The sequence below is a fragment of the Durio zibethinus genome, chromosome 22 (assembly GCF_047325235.1).
Source record: "Durio zibethinus cultivar Kanyao isolate XHJ-2024 chromosome 22, ASM4732523v1, whole genome shotgun sequence".
Classification (NCBI taxonomy): Eukaryota; Viridiplantae; Streptophyta; class Magnoliopsida; order Malvales; family Malvaceae; genus Durio; species Durio zibethinus.
The window spans coordinates 15,797,679-15,816,679 of NC_143183.1; the positions used below are offsets into that span (position 1 = coordinate 15,797,679).

The 19,001-nt window shown below is 26.5% G+C and overlaps 1 protein-coding gene across 1 annotated transcript; it reads left to right on the forward strand.

Annotated features, from left to right (window-relative positions):
- The first annotated feature begins 15,977 nt into the window (after window positions 1-15,977).
- Window positions 15,978-18,725, forward strand: LOC111307348 (uncharacterized). Its single transcript, XM_022905355.2, has 6 exons — window positions 15,978-16,166; window positions 16,334-16,492; window positions 17,265-17,345; window positions 17,434-17,559; window positions 17,814-17,909; window positions 18,319-18,725. The coding sequence occupies exons 1-6, from the start codon at window positions 16,064-16,066 to the stop codon at window positions 18,387-18,389; spliced, it is 636 nt and encodes a 211-aa protein (XP_022761090.2). The 5' UTR covers window positions 15,978-16,063; the 3' UTR covers window positions 18,390-18,725.
- The last annotated feature ends 276 nt before the right edge of the window (window positions 18,726-19,001 follow it).

Sequence of the window (19,001 nt, forward strand, 5' to 3'; positions counted from 1 at the left end):
CATTAAAAAAATATGTGAAAACCTAAATCTATCAAAATTATTTTAAGTTCATATGTTTTTTTATATCTTTGGACTTTCAAATATTGGAAATCAAGAACAAAGGCAAAAACTTTTTGCTATTAAAAATGTACATGATCCACATGTATTTGTCATTTGCATTTTTTTTAGAAAGCTTGAAAATTTTAGAAAAAACTTACTACAGAGTTGCAAGCAAAAGATCCTATAACCATCACTTTGAAAATTTCTAGGACCATACTTGTTATGGGCAAAGGTGTTTTATTCAGTTGATGCTGATATGCCATTTCTCAAAGTATTTTTGTAATTTTTTTTTTTACAATGTAAAAGGTTAAAAGGTTAGCCTAGTTGTTTAAGGCGTTTAAGAGTGAAAATTTTATGTTCTTTGTTAATGGCTTATGGAATTCTTAGGCTTTTCAAAATTTGTCCGTCATTTGGATTTGTTGTTAACATGTTTCAAAAATTGTTAGGCTACATTTTTTGACAAATAGGTAAAAACTGTTGAGCTTTATGTAAAGTTTGGGTTAGGGTTTAATATATTTATTATTATTTTGTTAGGTTTATGAAATTTTGTTCGGTTAAAAATAGTTGGGTTTTACTAGTTGTTCAAAATCGCTAATTAAGATAACTATGAATATAAAGGCTTATTTAAAGTAATTGTTAGTTGGATTTAGTTCTTTAACTTTTGGTTGTATGTTTGAGCTTTTGATAGCTAAAATTTTTTATTGGTGATTTGGTTGGAAAATTTTTGTCTTTTTATTGGAATGTAATATTTGACAAAATTTTTTTAAACAAATCAGTATTTTCTTTTCTGATAATAAGTGCTTATGAATTTATAAAAGATTTATTTGATTCTTTTAATTGATTTTTAGTAGTTTATTTTTATATTAATAATGTCCTTTAGAATTTGAGTAAAATGGTCTTAAGTTTGGAATTTTAAATACTAATAATTTAAATAAAAACATTTTTATAATATTACTAGAACGTTGAACAATTAATGAAATAATATATATGATATAAAAAAATGAATTATCACTTTTTACTTGACATGTGAAAAATATATTTGCAAAACTTAATGGTTTAATATATACATTTGTTAGTGAAGTAAAATTTAAAATATATTTGATCAATTAAATAGAACAAAAAATTAGAGAAAACAAATGAAATTTAAGTAGTACAACATGTTAATATAAAATAAAGATGAAAGAGAAGTCATCTGTCATAGACAATTACAACTTTTAAGATGTTAATTAGGCATTTTTAACAAAAAAAAAAAGGCTAAAACAATAGCCAATAAAAAGAAACTGCCATCAACCATCTTTCAGTTCTAAATTACAAAAGTAGCTTAATTACAAAAGGAACATAACTAAAAATTATTCTATGTAGTTTAGAGAAATCAATAATCACCAATTACTATTATATGCAATAACTTGAAATTTTTTTGGACCAATTTTTATGAAAGTGTAGTGATCACCTGGATTTAAATTGTTTTCGATTGCAAATTGGTGCCAACTTCCAAAAAAAAGTTTGTTTTCCCTTTGCATACATATTAAATGTTCCATTGTTGCTCACTATTTAGACTAATTGGTGTTTTGGCAGATGTTGTTTAGCAAATTGAATTGGAATATGCTATTATCAAAACAGAAATTATTTGAATTAGTTGTGAGAAGAAAATATGATATAAAAATGTAAAAAATGGTAAGTTATTGTTCATTACCAAAATATTCAATGTTCACACAGTCGTTTTTATTAACATGCAATCAAAAGTTGTGATGTTGTTCTCATCATCAAAAATTTGTTTCGAGTTGAATTCTTCTTCATCAAGATCTTCACTATTGTAGATAATAAAATTTTCAGAATATGCATTTGAATCTTCAAGGTTGATAACTTTAACATCATTGTCTTTAGATGAGCTAGGTTGGCTTTGAGCATTATAGAGTTCTGTTTTGAATACTAAAATATTAAATTAAGGTATTATATAAAGATAAAATGTAAGAAACAAAGAAGGTACAAATCGTTTTCAGCTAGAATTATTTTAGCAGTTAGCAAAACTTTATTAAAAGTGAAGATAGAGACATCAAATGTATTATTGATTCTATTGTATTTAAAGTTTTCAACATCTCCTAATTTTAGGCAATGAGTAGCTGTAAAAATTCTCCAACCACTGGAGAAATGTACAATACATCGAATAATGATTAGCTAAACTTCAAATATTTTCTGGATCTATTCCTTTCAAGTAAACAATTTTTTATATTTGTATACTTTGCATGAATTGATGAACGAACGCTAATGAGAGAGGCTAAAGTTTAGTACATAACAAATAATCTGTTAGTTTCTTTTGTATGGACAGATTACATTTATACTTCGTTAGTATAAATAAACAGATTAAAAAAACAAAATCGCTCTTTTTAGGCTTAGTTATGATTTTGTTTATACAACATTTATATTGTGAATAAATGATAGTACTAATTTTTTAATAATTTCTAGAATCACTTTCATTGTGAATAGACAACAGCATTAATTTCACACTTGTATTGTAAATAAAAGTTTTGTATAAATATTATTTTGTTATATAAATAGACAATACAAAAAAATTTATTTCATTATATAAATAAATAACAGCATTAATTTTTATATAAGTTTTGAAATTAGTTATATTTTGAGTAAAGAATAATACTAAAGTCTAGAATATTAAACGGGGCTATATTTTACAAATTATAGACTAAATTCTAGAAAATATATACATTTGATGGTTGTTGAATAATTGTCAAATAAAAAGAAAGAAAATAGTATAAATTTGTTTGCTTTTTTATTGTTTATTTATATGTAACAAGCATGTATATATTGTATCAATATAAATCCTAAAACTAAAAAGCTTTAAACAAATAAATTAATTTACTAGGTTTAGGTTATATAAACAAATACAATAGAAATATTTTCAGAATTTGATTTTTGTTTTAGATTCAATAACATGCATAGAGGAAAACAAATTAAATCAAAAAAGTAATTTTTTTCTTACCATTGAATCCCGTGAAATTGTTGATCTCAACATTATCTTTAAAAACTAAGTTGAATTATCCAATGATGCCATCTTGAACAACAGAAAAAAAAATGTTAGAAAAATGACGTGAGTGGTTAGAAATTATGAAAAACTTTTAAGGCTCTTGGATGAGAGAAAATGAATATTTATGTTGGTGTATTATTTGTAAAAAAGTTTGCTTTTAATTTGGTTTAAAGATATAGAAGACTTGGGCAGGCTTTTAATTTGACTTAAAGATATCAAAGGCTTTGGTCTATATTTTTTAAGTTTAACTTATTGAAAGTAACAAATATTTGTGGGCTTTTTATACAAAATGAGTTAAAAATGTGTTTATAGGATTATTTACTCAGTATATAGCAAATGTAGATCATTTTATAAACTGGGTATTTGGATTATGAAAATGGAACTATCAAGGAAAAAGAGAAAATATTAAAGACCAAAATAGAGGAAAGAAGTCATAAGGAATTTGCATTTAGTTATAGAAAACAATTTTTTTGGCAATTTGTTTTTATTTGTTTGGTTTATGAGAATGAATTTTATGGTTTCTTTCGAGTTTAACTTTCTAAATTTTGGTTGATTATATGAGTTTTTGAAAGTTGAGATTTTTGTTACTGTTATTTGTTTTGGAAATTTATGTTTTTTTGTTAGAGTATAAAATTTAACATAAATGAAAATCAAGAATTTTTTTAAAAAGAAATGAGTTTTTTTTTTTACAATAAATGCTAGATGGATTGGTAAAAGCTTTATCTGATCCTGTTAACTAGTTTTTGATAGATTTTTTTTAAGATTAACAATATCTTTGTTAATTTGATTAGAATTTTGTAAAGTTTAAAGTCTGAAATTCTAATAATTTAAGTTGATATTTTTTTGTGATATTACTACAAGTCATAATAATTAATGAAAATATGTTAGCACCTTAAATCAATTTTTACTCAATATATGATTTTGGTTTAATCAATTTCTTGAAAAAGGAAATTTTTAAATACATTTGATCAATTAAATAATGCAAAAGATAATAGAAAACTAATGAGTCATGAACATGTGAACCTATTAATATAAAATATTGCAAGGATAAAGTAGAACTCAATTCTTAGAAACAATTGCCAACTTTAATATCTTAAGAAAATTAGTTTTGTTTTACATGCTTGAAACTATATACAACAACCTCAAAAGAGTACCAATAAAAAAAAAGAACAAAAGTTACAAAAAATGAGTAAAAAATTTAGGAAATAAAACATGATTATGATAGCCTCAACAAACAATACACAGACTGTGATGTTTGATGCCCTTCATAAGATTCTTGATCAAGCATGTTTTGCTTAATGCAATTAATAAAGAGGTGCGTACTATCTTGAGATGCTCAATTGAATCAATGAAGCTGTTTTTTTTTTTTTTTTGCTATGTCAGTAGAAAAACATAAAACTATTATAATATTCATAGCTATAATACAATTAATATGTCAATTGTAGGAAATAGTCACTTGATATTTTTATGTCATTAAAAAGAAAAATGAAATAGATAATATAGACTAATTTGTATGCATGGAAATATAAATAATGTTATGTACCTTACTTTAAAGGAGGAGCAGCAAGTTCTTGAGATTCTTATTTTAAAGTAGTTTTTGTAATCATCTTAACAGTTTGAATATCATTATGATTAGTTTAAACGTGTTTTACACTAAATGTGGCAGATTCAATTTCTCCAACTACATCAACTCTCGTAATCTTTGATGAACTATTCAATTATAAATCATATATAATATGTCATATTTGCATACAGTATGTAGACGCAGTAATTCTATAAAAAAATTAATGTAATAAATAGTAAAATTTTTAAAAGTACAAAGTATAGTAATAAAGTAAATAAGTTGTTAATAGTTGTATAAATTGTTTCAAACCTGCTTGTAGTTTTGTCAATAGTAGTTCTAAGTCGTTTAGTTGAAGATTGGTATGCTAAAAGTGACCTTACCATTGGTTTAGGAATAATAGGTGCTAACAATATGATTTTTTTTTTTTTACTCCTAGAGATATCAACTGTTGGTTGATAAAATTGATGAGGACTTGTTAGCGGTGTTGCTTCAAAAGCAATGGCCACCATAGAGGGTTGTAAATTGATAGAAGACATTTCATTCCCTTGTTTTGGTAAATCATCAATTTCTTGTATAGTACTTTTTATTAATGTGATTATTTTCTTACCTATTATTTCGAGTACAGACGATTCAAACATATTTTTGGATAGCAGAACTTTTTGCTAGAAAAGTTCATTTGTTTGCTTTTCACCGAACTTCATCAAATACTTTGGAGTTTGATCAATTATACGAGAGTCAACTCTCAATTTCCTTTTTTTATTTAACTTTAAATCATCATAGTCAAGTAACTTGTATGTAAAAATTTCAATCTTAATAGCTCTGAAAGTCAATAGAACATTGAAGGTACTCATTTCATTTTTTAGTGATTTGGTCCAAGAAGCACTATTTTTTTCATCTGGAAGAGCTGCATCAACTTTGTGAATATGGCTCCAATTAATTTTTCTACTATTTTGCCAAATATCATCAATGGCATTTGTGTAGTTTTATCTTTAATCACAAGCTATACTTTAGCTCTAAATGAAAAAATATGCTTATTATTATGTATCAATAATATATAATTATCAAGAAAATAATATATTTCATTTTCTATTAAAGATAACTTACAATAGTAAAGGAATTTTTTCACCATATTGCAAATTCAACATAAAATTACATAGTATTAACACATTCATTGCATGCATTATAAAATCAATCATTGATTGGATCAATATCAACAATCTTGGGTTTTATGACAAAGATAGTATTCTATCAAATAAGCAATTGAACAGTTTAATTAGTATTAGCAAGCATATTTTTCTTATTTAAAATTGTAAAGTCAATGTCTTATAGTAAAACATGTATCTTTGTTGGATTGACAACAAGTACATTTACAATTTTTGCATTTTTTTTTTTTGGTTTTTGTTCATGAATGTTTTAAGGAAAAAGATGTTGCTATTACAGAACTTGTATATGAACTGGATCAAGCTCATAACTGAGAAACATGTACCATCAAATAAATACTATAATTAATAAATCTATATAACATTTACATAACATATAAATCAAAATAATCAAAATTTTTTAATTTTTATATTACTGTTTTCTCAATTAATTTATCTCTGGAATATCCAGATCCACATAAAATTTGGTAGCAGAATTAGATGCCAAGTAAATTTTTCCTACCTATATAAGTGAAACAGGAATAAAGAACATAATAAAAAAAACAATAATATATTTATTATTTTATATAAGTTACGAAAAGTAGATTTTAACAAAATAACAAATCCATGTATTTTTTTACCATCATTTCAGTAAAAATTATGACCCAATTTTTTGTTTCTTGAGCAAAATCATCTTCCTTAATTTAAAGTGCCATGACACAATAAAGAACAATCTTCAAATGATGGCCATTGTTTTTAGATAGTAACTATTATCAAAAAGTAAATAACAATGCATAATGAGAAATTGAATAACATATAGTAAAATATTTCAAATAGTGGCAAACCTTATACCTTAAACATATATATCTCTTTTGGTAACATCATTATATATATTGTTCAATCTAACTTGTTGAGCAGGTCCAATAGATACCAAAATGTCGATGAAATATGTTTCGATAATAAGTTAATAAAGAATAAAAAGAAAGGAAATTATTGTAATTGTAAATGCTATAAACAAAAACTGTCAAGTATTTGTAATGACTAATTCTATTATTGAATTTGTCATAAAAGATAAAGTTAAAGCAATATCGAGGATATGGAGTCACATCCTCTTATATTTCTTCAACTTAAAAAAACTAGAAACAATGTTATGATTATGCTAGCAGTTTCTCAACCAAAATCGTGTCATTAAATACAGAGAACCCTCCTTCAAGATTGTATCAAACAAAGGTACATCAAATCCTCTTATGTAGAAGTGTATTATTTTCATACAAAAAATATTAAATCAAATAAAATGAAAGATATTCTTTTATGCTACAATAGCTGTAATTCTAACAGAACACAAATTTTTTTTAACATTACACTAATCTGAGCATCGTTCCTACGAATTCAAGACTACGAATGTTATTTAGTTCAATAAGATTAACGCATTTCCAAAGTCTACATATTCTAAATTTAACACCTTTTAAAGGTTTGGAAGGATCAAGTTCATCAAAAAATTGATAGCTCATCTTGCAAAATCTAAATAAAAATTTAAGATTAGTTGAAATAAAATATAGTATTTTTCGTAGGAAAAAAAAAACCAAGAAAGAAAACATCAATTATAAAATTATAAAGTAAATGAAACAATATGCTTAATGTCATTGAAAAATTGATAGCTCATGTTGCAAAACCATAATGCAAAAATAAGAATAATTGAAAGAAACCATAGCATTTCATATAAAAGAAACAAAAAAGAAACTAAAAAACAAAATATCAATCATATAACATAAAATGAATAAAATAACATACTCAATTTACAAGGGTAAGTAAAAAAAAATTTCAATGAAAAACAAAAACAATCACTAACTTAAATTTAAATTTTGAAAAACTTCCTTGAAAACAATATTTTTTGTTTCATCGTTTGCTATTCCATGTTTATCATGAATCAAAATATTCAAATCTTTTCTAGATATTACTCTTAAAAGAGCTACATATATTTGATCATGTGTAAAAATGGGCTTAGGTAAGTAAAGATCAATAATATCTAATATTTGTCTTTGACTTTTATTTATGATCATTCCATAACATAATCTCAGAATAAATTGTTTTCTATTTATAACAAAAGGCCATTTCTGATGTTTAACAGTCCAAATAATTCTAGAAATAAAAATTTTATCACCAATATAAGTTTTTGATAATATTTTACCCTCAATGACATTCAGAGCTAATTATGTTACTAAAAGTCTAGTACCATTATATAACCTAAATATTGATTTATATTTTTTAAAAGTATAATAACAACACCAATTTTCAAACCTAATTGATGGTTAGAAATATTAGAAAAATTTAAAGAGTTCAAAAATTCAGTGGGATAAAGTAAATCTTGATCACTTACATGCTCCGAGTCCTTTGAAATGTAATCATTGCTTAAGTATATTTTTATTTCACCTGTAACTAAATCAAGAACATAAGAATTAATCAAATTGACACTTTCATTGTATAGAGTAATAATTGCTTTTTGTTTGAGATAGCAAGGATCGAAAAAATTATCTTGAAAATTAGAGTATACTGTAAATACTATATTGGCTATTGAGTTGTCAACAAAATGAATTAACAAATCTTAAGGAATTTTTATGCAGGTTGCTTCTTCCTCACTTTTAAGCACTACAAATCCAACTTTACATTGCTTGGTTTAGGTTTTGTCTAGTAATCTTATATTTGTTCTTAAATGAAATATCTTACAACTAAGCTAAAGCCTAGATTGATTAAAGCATTCAAAATATCAGTCTTTGTTTTTATTTCAATAACAGGTAATACTTGCCTGAAATCTCCACCCAAAACAATTGTTTTACCTCCAAATTTTTTTCCATAAGAACATAAACATTTTCTATAAGTACATCCCTTAATGACTTATCCAAAGCCTTAAAGCAATTTCTATAAACCATAGGAACTTCATCCCAAAGAATCAGACTAGTGTTCTATATCAATCGAGCAAGTTGTATTTCTTTTTTTTATTTGACATGTAAAACATTCATTCATAGTCAAAAGAATTTTAAATCGAAAATGTGCTATTTTACCTCCTAAAAGTAGCAAAAAGGCAATACCCGATGAAGCTACTGCTAAAACAATTCTTCCTATTGACCTAACACCAAAAATAAGTGTACTCAATAAATATATTTTTTCTGTTCTTCCATGACCATAAAAAAAAAATCCACCTTTGTTTTCATCAATTGATAACTTTACATATTCAGAATTTTGCATATGTTCTTCATTTAAAGTAAACAACAACTATAAATGTTCATGTTAAAGCTCAAACAAATCATAACTATCTAGTCTTTTGTTTATGTACTTAAACAAATATTTGGCAACTCTGGTTTTACTACAAACTTTCATATTAACATGAGCATCATATTTAACAACCAAATCTACATTGTGGGAAACAATGAAATGATTATCTAATTCAATTCTATTTCTAATCGCAATATGTTTTAGCATAATTGTTTCCCTTTTCTATACAATGGAAATCCATCTTTATTAATCGTAATTTGTGATTAAAACTTTTTAAGAAAAAAACTTAAAACATCGACTTTTAAACATGCATGGTACTTAAGAAGACATAGTACTATATGGATTATGAATCATAAAATTGATAACAATATTGCATCCAATAAGGTCCAATTTTTTATTAAGAGTTTTTGCCGATATAATCTTATCAATTTTAACAGGAGTTTGACATATGGTATTAGGATGTAACCATAGAAGAATATAAACATAAGATAGCTCACACTTTTGAAACCCAATTTTATAAGTAATTGCATGAAACATTTATGAAGAAAAATATCAACCAATTATTCCTTTAAAGAAAAAAAAAAACACATGACAATGTTAATAACAATAAAAAACAAAATAACTAACTTGCCATAACACGACCAAAATGATTCCTCTTGATTAAATCATCATAAATTAATGTAACTTAATCTTGAAAGCCTATGACACAATGTCAGGACGATTATTAGCTTGTTAACCTGGAGTTAAAGCTAATATTTTTTGGATTTCTAGCCATTAAGCATTGCATGTAAATGTTATAAATAAATCAGGATAACCTTAAAACATACAAATTGCCATTGCATCTTGATAGTTCTAAAATAAATATATAAAACTAGTTGTAAAACTTAGTGATAATATCATTCTTTTACCAATAGAAATACCTTGAAGCTCACCTTTTACAATTGAATCCATAACATCTTTATACATTTCAAACCTAATAGTTTTCTACTTATCTTTTATAAACTGGAGTTGCATTTCCTCAACTCATAAGCATCAACAACAAATTATTGAAACAATCTACCTCCTCACAATAAAATATCACCAAAGTCTATTTTATTTTGAAGAATAAATGCACAATACTCATGAATTGTCAAGCTTTTTCATTTTTAACATACTTAATATCAATAATATAAGCATCTTCACTATAAGAAAATAACAAAAGATATTATAAAACCATGAAAGAAGGATGAAGATCACTAATTTTTTTCAAACCATGATATATATAATCAACAATTATATCTTAACACCTATCATACTCACCTATATTTTCAACTATCAATGTAGTAACTTCATTACCACTTGGAGAAATATAAGTTCTATCCCTCTCTTTCCTTATACCAATCAATCTTGACCTCACAGGAATATAATCAGAATCATTAAACCTATCTTTAGCTTATCTAAATACTTTAATGATTTCATTGTTAGCATCAAACATTTTGATTAAACCATCCACAATAATCAAATCAACTCTTGAAACTTTATCACAATTCCTAAAGATAAACATCCTATTCAAAATCTCATTCTCAGTATCATATATATGTAACTGAACAAACTTAGGATTCTAACCATGAAAAAGGAGCAAAGACCCAATTTTATAATGATTCTATCCAAAAATCTTAAAAATATAAGGACTTGCTTTGTTATTGCCACTACCGTCAACTTTTTCTCTTGTTAAGGTAAATTAAAACATAGAATTATATACTCTGATATTTTCTCTAAAATCTACACTTTCATACCTTCCATTATAATTCAATAATTCATCTAAATATTGTAGAGTCTTTTCTAAAAAAAGGTAGCTAAACAATCTTTTTTTTACAACAAAGTGTAAATGTAGGATTTCATGTTTGTTTTGAGATATCAACCTTCTTTTCGTACCACATAACAGCATCACAAAACGGATAAACACACTTAGGACCACCAAAATTAAAAGGTTTTAAACACATTTCTTTAAAAAAAAATTTAATATTAAACAAATGATGGAAAAAACAATAATTAAACTACAAATAAATAAAATACATAAAATGTAATAAAACTTACTTAAATGATTGGTTTGCCTTATCTCTTAACTATAGACATTCAAATGTTCTACCACTTTTAAAGAAACTGTCATAGAATTACAATCGCCTACACAATTTTTATTTTTTAAAAGAAAACTAAATATAAGTCAATTATTACTATAAATATCAATACATATAAATATCAACATATTAAATGAATATTACCAATAGATTCTACTAAAGTCAATTTTGAATTTCAGGCATATCTAGAAAAACTTGCAAAACCATCCAACTTCAATCCAAACTTTCTTTTCTTTGACATATGAGCAATTAAATCTCTTACAATATCAGACTTGCTTGTTTTAATTCCAATGGTCTATAATTTCGCATTAGCATTAACAAAGGAATGTAGTAATACATGACATTGATATCCATTTTCTCCATTAGCAACAATAGGAACATGTTTGGACACATGACTAACACACCAAGTTAAATCAAGAACTAAAACTAAAGATCTTATTCTCTCAACATACCAACAAATGTACTATCTTTATCTCCATTAATATTAGCAAAATTGATATCGCCAAGCTCTCTTCCATCACTTATAGATTCCATTAAATTACTAATAAACTTGAACATTTTCTTGTCTAACCTCATAAACACATCTACCATATTTAGATCCATCTACACCAAACAAAGGAAAACTATACGTACAAACATTTGGTTGTCTTTTCAATCTTATAGACCTCAACCTTTAACTAATATAGATACAAAACATCTTCAACTAACAAAACCATAAACAATAAAAAAGAATGAAACCTAAAATCAAAAAACATCATTTCATACTGCATTCTTAATCAACAAATATACACTAAAACAATGAAAAAATAAATAAACCTAATAAATAAAGTCAGACACAATAAAAAAAAACCACACAAAACAAAAAGACAATAAAAAAAGCCAAAAGTCCAACTTAAAAGTTACCTCACACTAAAACAACGTAATAACTAAAACTAAACCTGCAAAAAAAAAAAAAAAAAAACAGCACCTTATAATTAAAAACAATAAAAACAAATCAAATACACTACATAATTAAAAACAGAAATAAAAACAGCAAGCTACTTTAATAACTTTTACTTGCACACACATAAATAGATAGACTGATTAATAAACATCATAATTTAATTATAAGTTGTCCAAAATAATTTATACTAATTACACTTTTAATTTTAATTAAAATCTATTCATATAAACTTACCTATTGCATTTTTCAAACATATCTCTATAATATAAAAGGAACCTAGTAAACCTAAAACTTACAAGTCAAGCTATTAACAACTTTTATATTTCCTTGTTAAACTCTAAACAAATCTTAAAGCAGCTAAGATTCATAAAACTGTTCATAGTATTAAACATCTTGATTTAACCTAAAACTTACAACATAAAGAAACATTAATTTTCCTTCCATTTATTTTATCTTACTTAAATGTAAATTTTAGCCACCAAATTTCATCCCCTCTTCTAACCTTATATATCATTACACTTACAAATGAATGAAAACCTCAAACCATGTAAATAACCTCTAACAATATAACATGACATCATAAAATTAAAATAAAGTTGTTGGTAGATACTTTTATTTTAAATTTAACGCAAAATAAAGAAAACAAAGACTTTTTCATAAATTTTATATATCACACATAAAATAAAAATAACTATACACATCTACCATATTAAAAATAAAACAACAAACTTAAAACTCCAAATACACCCATCATGATCTTCACTATTACATCGCAAAAACTACTTGCCTTCTGTATCACTTTACAAATATTTTAGAAGTAATAAAATATACCACATTATCAAGTTCAATAATAATAAAAAAGTTTCAAGTTTAGACCAATCAATCTATCTCTTACTTAAACCCACATTCAAACTACTTTGAAAACAACTACATAAACTCAGTCTAATAACAACATGAGGCATCCTAAAGAAAAAGTATAAACTTTAATAGTTTGGCACTTTTCAAGACAATTATACATAACTTACTTTCAATACAAATGTGAAAATTGTGATTTTTTTCTTTTTTTTCATAAATTTTATATGTCAAACACCAAATAAAAATAACTATACACATTAACCATATTAAAAAACAAAATAATGAATTTAAAATTTCAAGTACATCCATCATGGCCTGCAATAGTACGTAAAAAAAACTACTTCTCTTCTGCATCACTTTAAACATATAATCTAATAGTTAATTCCTTCTATTTAAACTCATGCAAAAGGTACCCAAAGTAAAAACATAGCTTACCCAAAAAAAAAAAAAAAAAACAACCAATCAACCTATCTCTTAATCAAACTCACATTCAAAGTTCTTTTAAGACAATTATATATAACTTACTTTAACAACAACATGAGGAATACACCTGTCAATAAAAACAAACTAAGAAAGAAAGAAAACAAAAAAAACCAGCATCAAAACAATGCACCTGTCAACAAAAACATCTTAAGAAAGAAAAAAATCTAGTTGTAATGACCACAATCCTCAACAAATGAGGCTGTTGGATTCATTCATTCATTTAATTATACCAAGACATTATAAGAAAAAAATGTTAAAAAAACAAATAAACACTTAATAGGCATAACAGAGGAATCAAATATACAATGAAAATAAAAACATCACATACAACTAAACAAACCTAAATATACAATGGATAAAGCAAAACAACAAGTAAAACAATTCATACTAACCTAAAAATTAAATATCCAAAAACCTTCAACAAACGATAAGACAAAAAAAAAAAAGAATCAATCCAAAACAAAATCATAACTTCATTTAAACAACTTGCAAAATAAAATATAAGCATGAAAATAGAAAACAATTACAACAGCAATATAAAAAAGCATTGTCAAAGAAAATAACAACTAAAAACTAATTTTCATCCAACATCAAACATGCAAAGACAAAATCTTCCTAAAAAAACATATTCACAATAACATGTAAACCTCCTAACCACAAAATCTAAACTAAATCAATAATCAAATTCCATTAAACAAAATTAAAATCTGTAACACTAAATCATCACAACAAAACTCAAAAAAAAAAATTCACATTCAATCAAATAATAAAAAGAAGCAAAAAAATTTACTCAAAAATGCTTTAAAAAGAACAAAATAAAAATGAAAGAAGAAACTCACACGCCAGAGAAGCTTGTCTTTTACACCACAATTCCTTTTTTTCAAACAATAATAGAGAAAAAAAACTTCAAAAATCAAGAAAAAATACACCTATCAAATATAAAAAAAAAAAAAAAAACAGGATATCAAAGAAAATTTTTTTCTTTTGCTTCTGTTCAAACATAAAAGACTTACCAAAAAAAACAAAAAAAATTAAACACATTTTGCTTCCATGCAAAAGTAAAACAACTATAAAAGGAAAAAAAATGCATATCAAAGCCAGATCCCTTAAAGAGATATTTTTTATATAATGTTATATAAATTTCTTCTTATACTTTAAGATAATTATTAATTTTTATTTATTTCACCAAAAAAATGGATGTACAAAAAATTTGTTTCTTTTCAATAGAAAATATACATGCACTTATTATTCAATCAAAATTCAAATGCTATAAAACAATAAATTTTATTTGCTTTTTTAAATTTATACAACTCGAGCAAGATAACTGATTGTTTAATTGTATATGTATTTCCAAATTCAATCCCCATTCCCATTTTTTTAACAAAAAAATAAATCACAATTCCTCATAAAATTGAACTCACTTTCGTAGATGGAATTTGGAAACTTGATTTTCGATTAATCAACTTTAAAAACTTCATTAACTCTTCGAAACTGTGGTGGTGGTGGTGGTAAGCGCGTACAGATGTTTTATGTGTAATATGATGTGAAATTCCATGGATTTTGAATTGTCGGTTACGAAGTCAATTCTCTTTGCTTGCACTAAACGGCTAAAAGCTCAAAGCAATTTCAAGTCTTTTTCCTTTTTTGTTAATCAAATAATCACACAGAATATTACAAAATCATGATATTCAAACACTGACAAAGAATATTAAATTAAAAACACAGAGCTTGTTTTTTATATAACAAAATCATGGAATGTCTTATTATTAAAAGAATCATAAATTAGTGTGGCAAATATTAAAAGAATTGTTAAAGAGTTTAAAATTCAATGTGATTTTACATTTAAAAATTGGTGGACAAAATAATCAAGTATGCATAACTTAATTATCTAATAGCCCATCATCCCTAAAGTTTTTAAATTTTACCAATGAAATTAAAAAGTTATCATATACTTCGGTAAAGAATATTTAAAAAATATAATAAATCATCAAACATATGATAACATTTTAATTTTATTTGCAAATAAAATAATAGCCTTAAATAATCGTATATATTTTAAAATTTAAATATAAAATTTTGAACTAAAATTAAATAATTATCTAAATTCTTATCATTTTATTACAATCAGTTAAATTTTTAAATATTTATTTTATCTAAATAATTTTTTAAATATATATTTACTCAATTAAATTTTTATTAGATAAAAATTGATGATAATGATTAACAAAAATCTTGTATAATAAAATTCAATTGAACGAAAATAAATACTTGAAAACTCAATTATATGTAATAAAATAATTTTTTATGATTAATTAATTTTAATTCATTATTTTTTTTCACACTTAAAGCCGTTTTTTTATCGTATTTGGATGGTTGGCTGTATTGTGCATCTCTAAAATGAAATCTGCCGCAGATAAACCAAGCTTTAAAACTCCACTATGAACGACTCAGTTTAGCCGGATCCACGCCACGTAAACATTTTAACTCCCAAGTTCCAACAATCAAAGTTCCGTCCATTTATAGAAGACCTCTTTCAGTTTCCTGGAACTCAATAAAAAGACTATTACTACCCTATATCTCTCACATTCTCATCTATCTTTCCATGTTCTACACATGGCTTCTCTGAACACCCTTGCTTTTCTTGCAATCCTTCTTGTTCTGCATCTTAAGATTGCTAAAACTGACTTTTTATCTCCACTTTTGTCACCCTTGTTTGGTTTGTTACTTTCCCTTTGCAGCTTTTTTTTTAATCTTTTGTTTTTGGCTGAGAAACTAATGGTTTTGAGATCTTTGGGTCTTTTTGTTAAGTTGGGTGTTTCTTGATTGTGATCTTTTAAGAGTTTTGAATAAGTTTTTTTATTTAGTTAGCTTTTCTTGTTGCAGATGATGTATGCCAAGAAGTGGAATGTGGGAGAGGAAAATGCAAGCCTTCTTTAAATGGAACATTGCCTTATTATAACTGTGAATGTGATCTTGGCTGGAAACAAACTCGTGCTGATAACGATGATCATCTCAAGTTTCTCCCTTGCATTGTCCCCAACTGTAATTGATCTCTGCCTTTCTCCTGCTTTTAAGGCCCATTTTTCATCATTAATAGTCACATGTTTCAATTCATACAATACAAGTAATAATCTATTCTTTAACTTCTTTTTATTGGTTATGGTTGGTATATATAATCAAATCATGAATATTTTGTGAATTTGGCATTAATTTGATGATGATATGCAAGGGAATCTTGTAATTTTTTAGCTTTTCAAATTAGAAGTGGTCTTGTGGTTGTTGGGGGGAATTCAATTAGATTGGATGGAATCACTGATTTACCCCAGCTACATCATGTGAAGGAGGTTAGATTGTTGTTTTTCACCCCTTTTTTCTTTGTTTTTTGTTTTTTTTTTCTTTTGTAACTACGAATAGTGGTAGCTTTACTTTTGGACTAGATATACTGCTAAGGAGACAAAAGCTAGGTTTAGATTTGATAATGAAAGAAGCCAAAAAAAAATATGTGCTAATTAGAAGGAACATATATAGAAATCAATATTTTAATTCAAGTTAGTAATGCATGCTAATCATACCAAAATCATCTCAAGATTGTGTCATGGTGAGGACCTTTCTTGAACAAGGGGTCTAAACACATGTCAATATGTAATTTTAATATCTTAGCTAGGTCAAAGTTTGTAAAGTTTAATCTTCCTTTGAAAAAAGATGGATTGCTTATCTGAAGATATGATTGATTAATTTACGTTTGTCAAATAGTAGCAATCAAATTATTACAGGGTTTTGAATTTTGATGATGCTCACAATTTGGTGGCTTTAGGTACGCTAAATACTGCTTGTTCAGCCGCTCCCTCCCCTGTGCAAGAAAAGGCAGCCAAAACAAATCAGTCTATCTTTGATGGTAAGCTATGTACCGTACCATCTATGCTTTCTATTTGGTCATTCAATATCCTTTCTTAACGCCAATGCACTTTGTCATGGTTTTGCAGTCTGCAGATGGACTAATTGTGGAGGCGGGTCATGCAACAAGACATCACCATTTACATATGATTGCAAATGTTCAGAGGGTTATTTTAATCTTCTTAATGTCTCTGCCTTCCCATGCTACAGAGAATGTAAGAACACACTCTTATAAATGGCTAACAGGAATCTGTAGGTGGCTGTAAAACCTAGAATTTATAGTTTTAGGGTAGTGTCAATTACAGTGGTTAGGTAGTATTTTCCTATAAATGGATAACAGAAATCTGTAGGTGGCTGTAAAACCTAGAATTTATAGTTTTAGCATAGTGTCAATTACGGTGGTTAGGTAGGATTTTCCTATTGGTATTCCGAAAAGAAAGCTAATTGAGTTTGAACTTGTGGTTTCCAGGTGCAATTGGACTGGATTGTGCAGACGTTGGGATCTCAATGACAAATAAGTCTACTTCCACAGCACCAACAGTGTCTCATAGTGATGTTAATCAAGGTAAAATGAGGCTCATAGATCTCTTTTCTTTTTCTGTTGCCAAAACAAAAACATCATGTAATATTGATCTTAAATGGATTTAAATGTGTTTCCACTACTTTCTTTTTTTCAACCCCTTTACTTCTCTCTTTGAGAGATCTGAGAATTTTGTAACCATCTGAGAAAGCAGCATCTTTCCACTTTTCCATCTTCTGAATTTTGAGAACCAAGAAAAACCTCAGTTGCCTGAATTTTAAGGATATTTAATCATGATTTGACTGTATAATACAAAGACACAAACCCCTTTTATAATTTTTGTTGATCATCTAGGTGTGCATTTCCATTCTTAATAGAAATAAACTCTCCATAAGATTTTTACTTCTTGGAATGCATGTAATGAATGAAAATAACTGATTTCTATTGTTTTCAGCTGGCTCGGAGCTGCTAAAAAATTGTAATTGGGTGATACTGTCGGTATTGTTGCTGGCTACGATTGCTTGATTTGTACAGATGAAGCTGATGCTCAGAGTTTCAAGTTCCACGATCCAAGTAGCAAATAGAAATTCTAGCATCAAGCAGCAGCATTGCTTGTTGTCCTATGGTTAGTATAGTTAGATTTTCATCTCATATCAATAAGTCTGACATACAGTTTAGGAGGAATTAATTCTTGTAGCTAGTGCTTGCATATGATATTGGAGTTTTTTTTTATGGAGTTCAGTTATGGTTGATGGCAGTCATTTGCAGGTTGTACAGAAAACTATTTACATGATTGTATTATTTCTTGTTATCCATTTATGAGATTCTGGCTCGGTGTTTGTCCGTGTAATTGATTCCTTACTTCCTTTGTCCCTTTTAATTGATACTTTTCCATTTATGAAAGTGTATCAACGATTGTAAGATCATTGCCTATTCTAGTTAGGATCCAAGCATTTTGGAACGAGGTAATTTTTATTTCGTGGGGGGGGGGGGGGGGGGGGGGTGTCTAAGAGGAAAATCGACAGCCTGATTTACCATCTGTAACCAAATATCATTTGGGCTTGCCTTGTGGCATCAGGACCGTTTGTGAGGTATGGCATACAGGCTGTGACCCCTCTCCGGTGCCCTACAAATCAC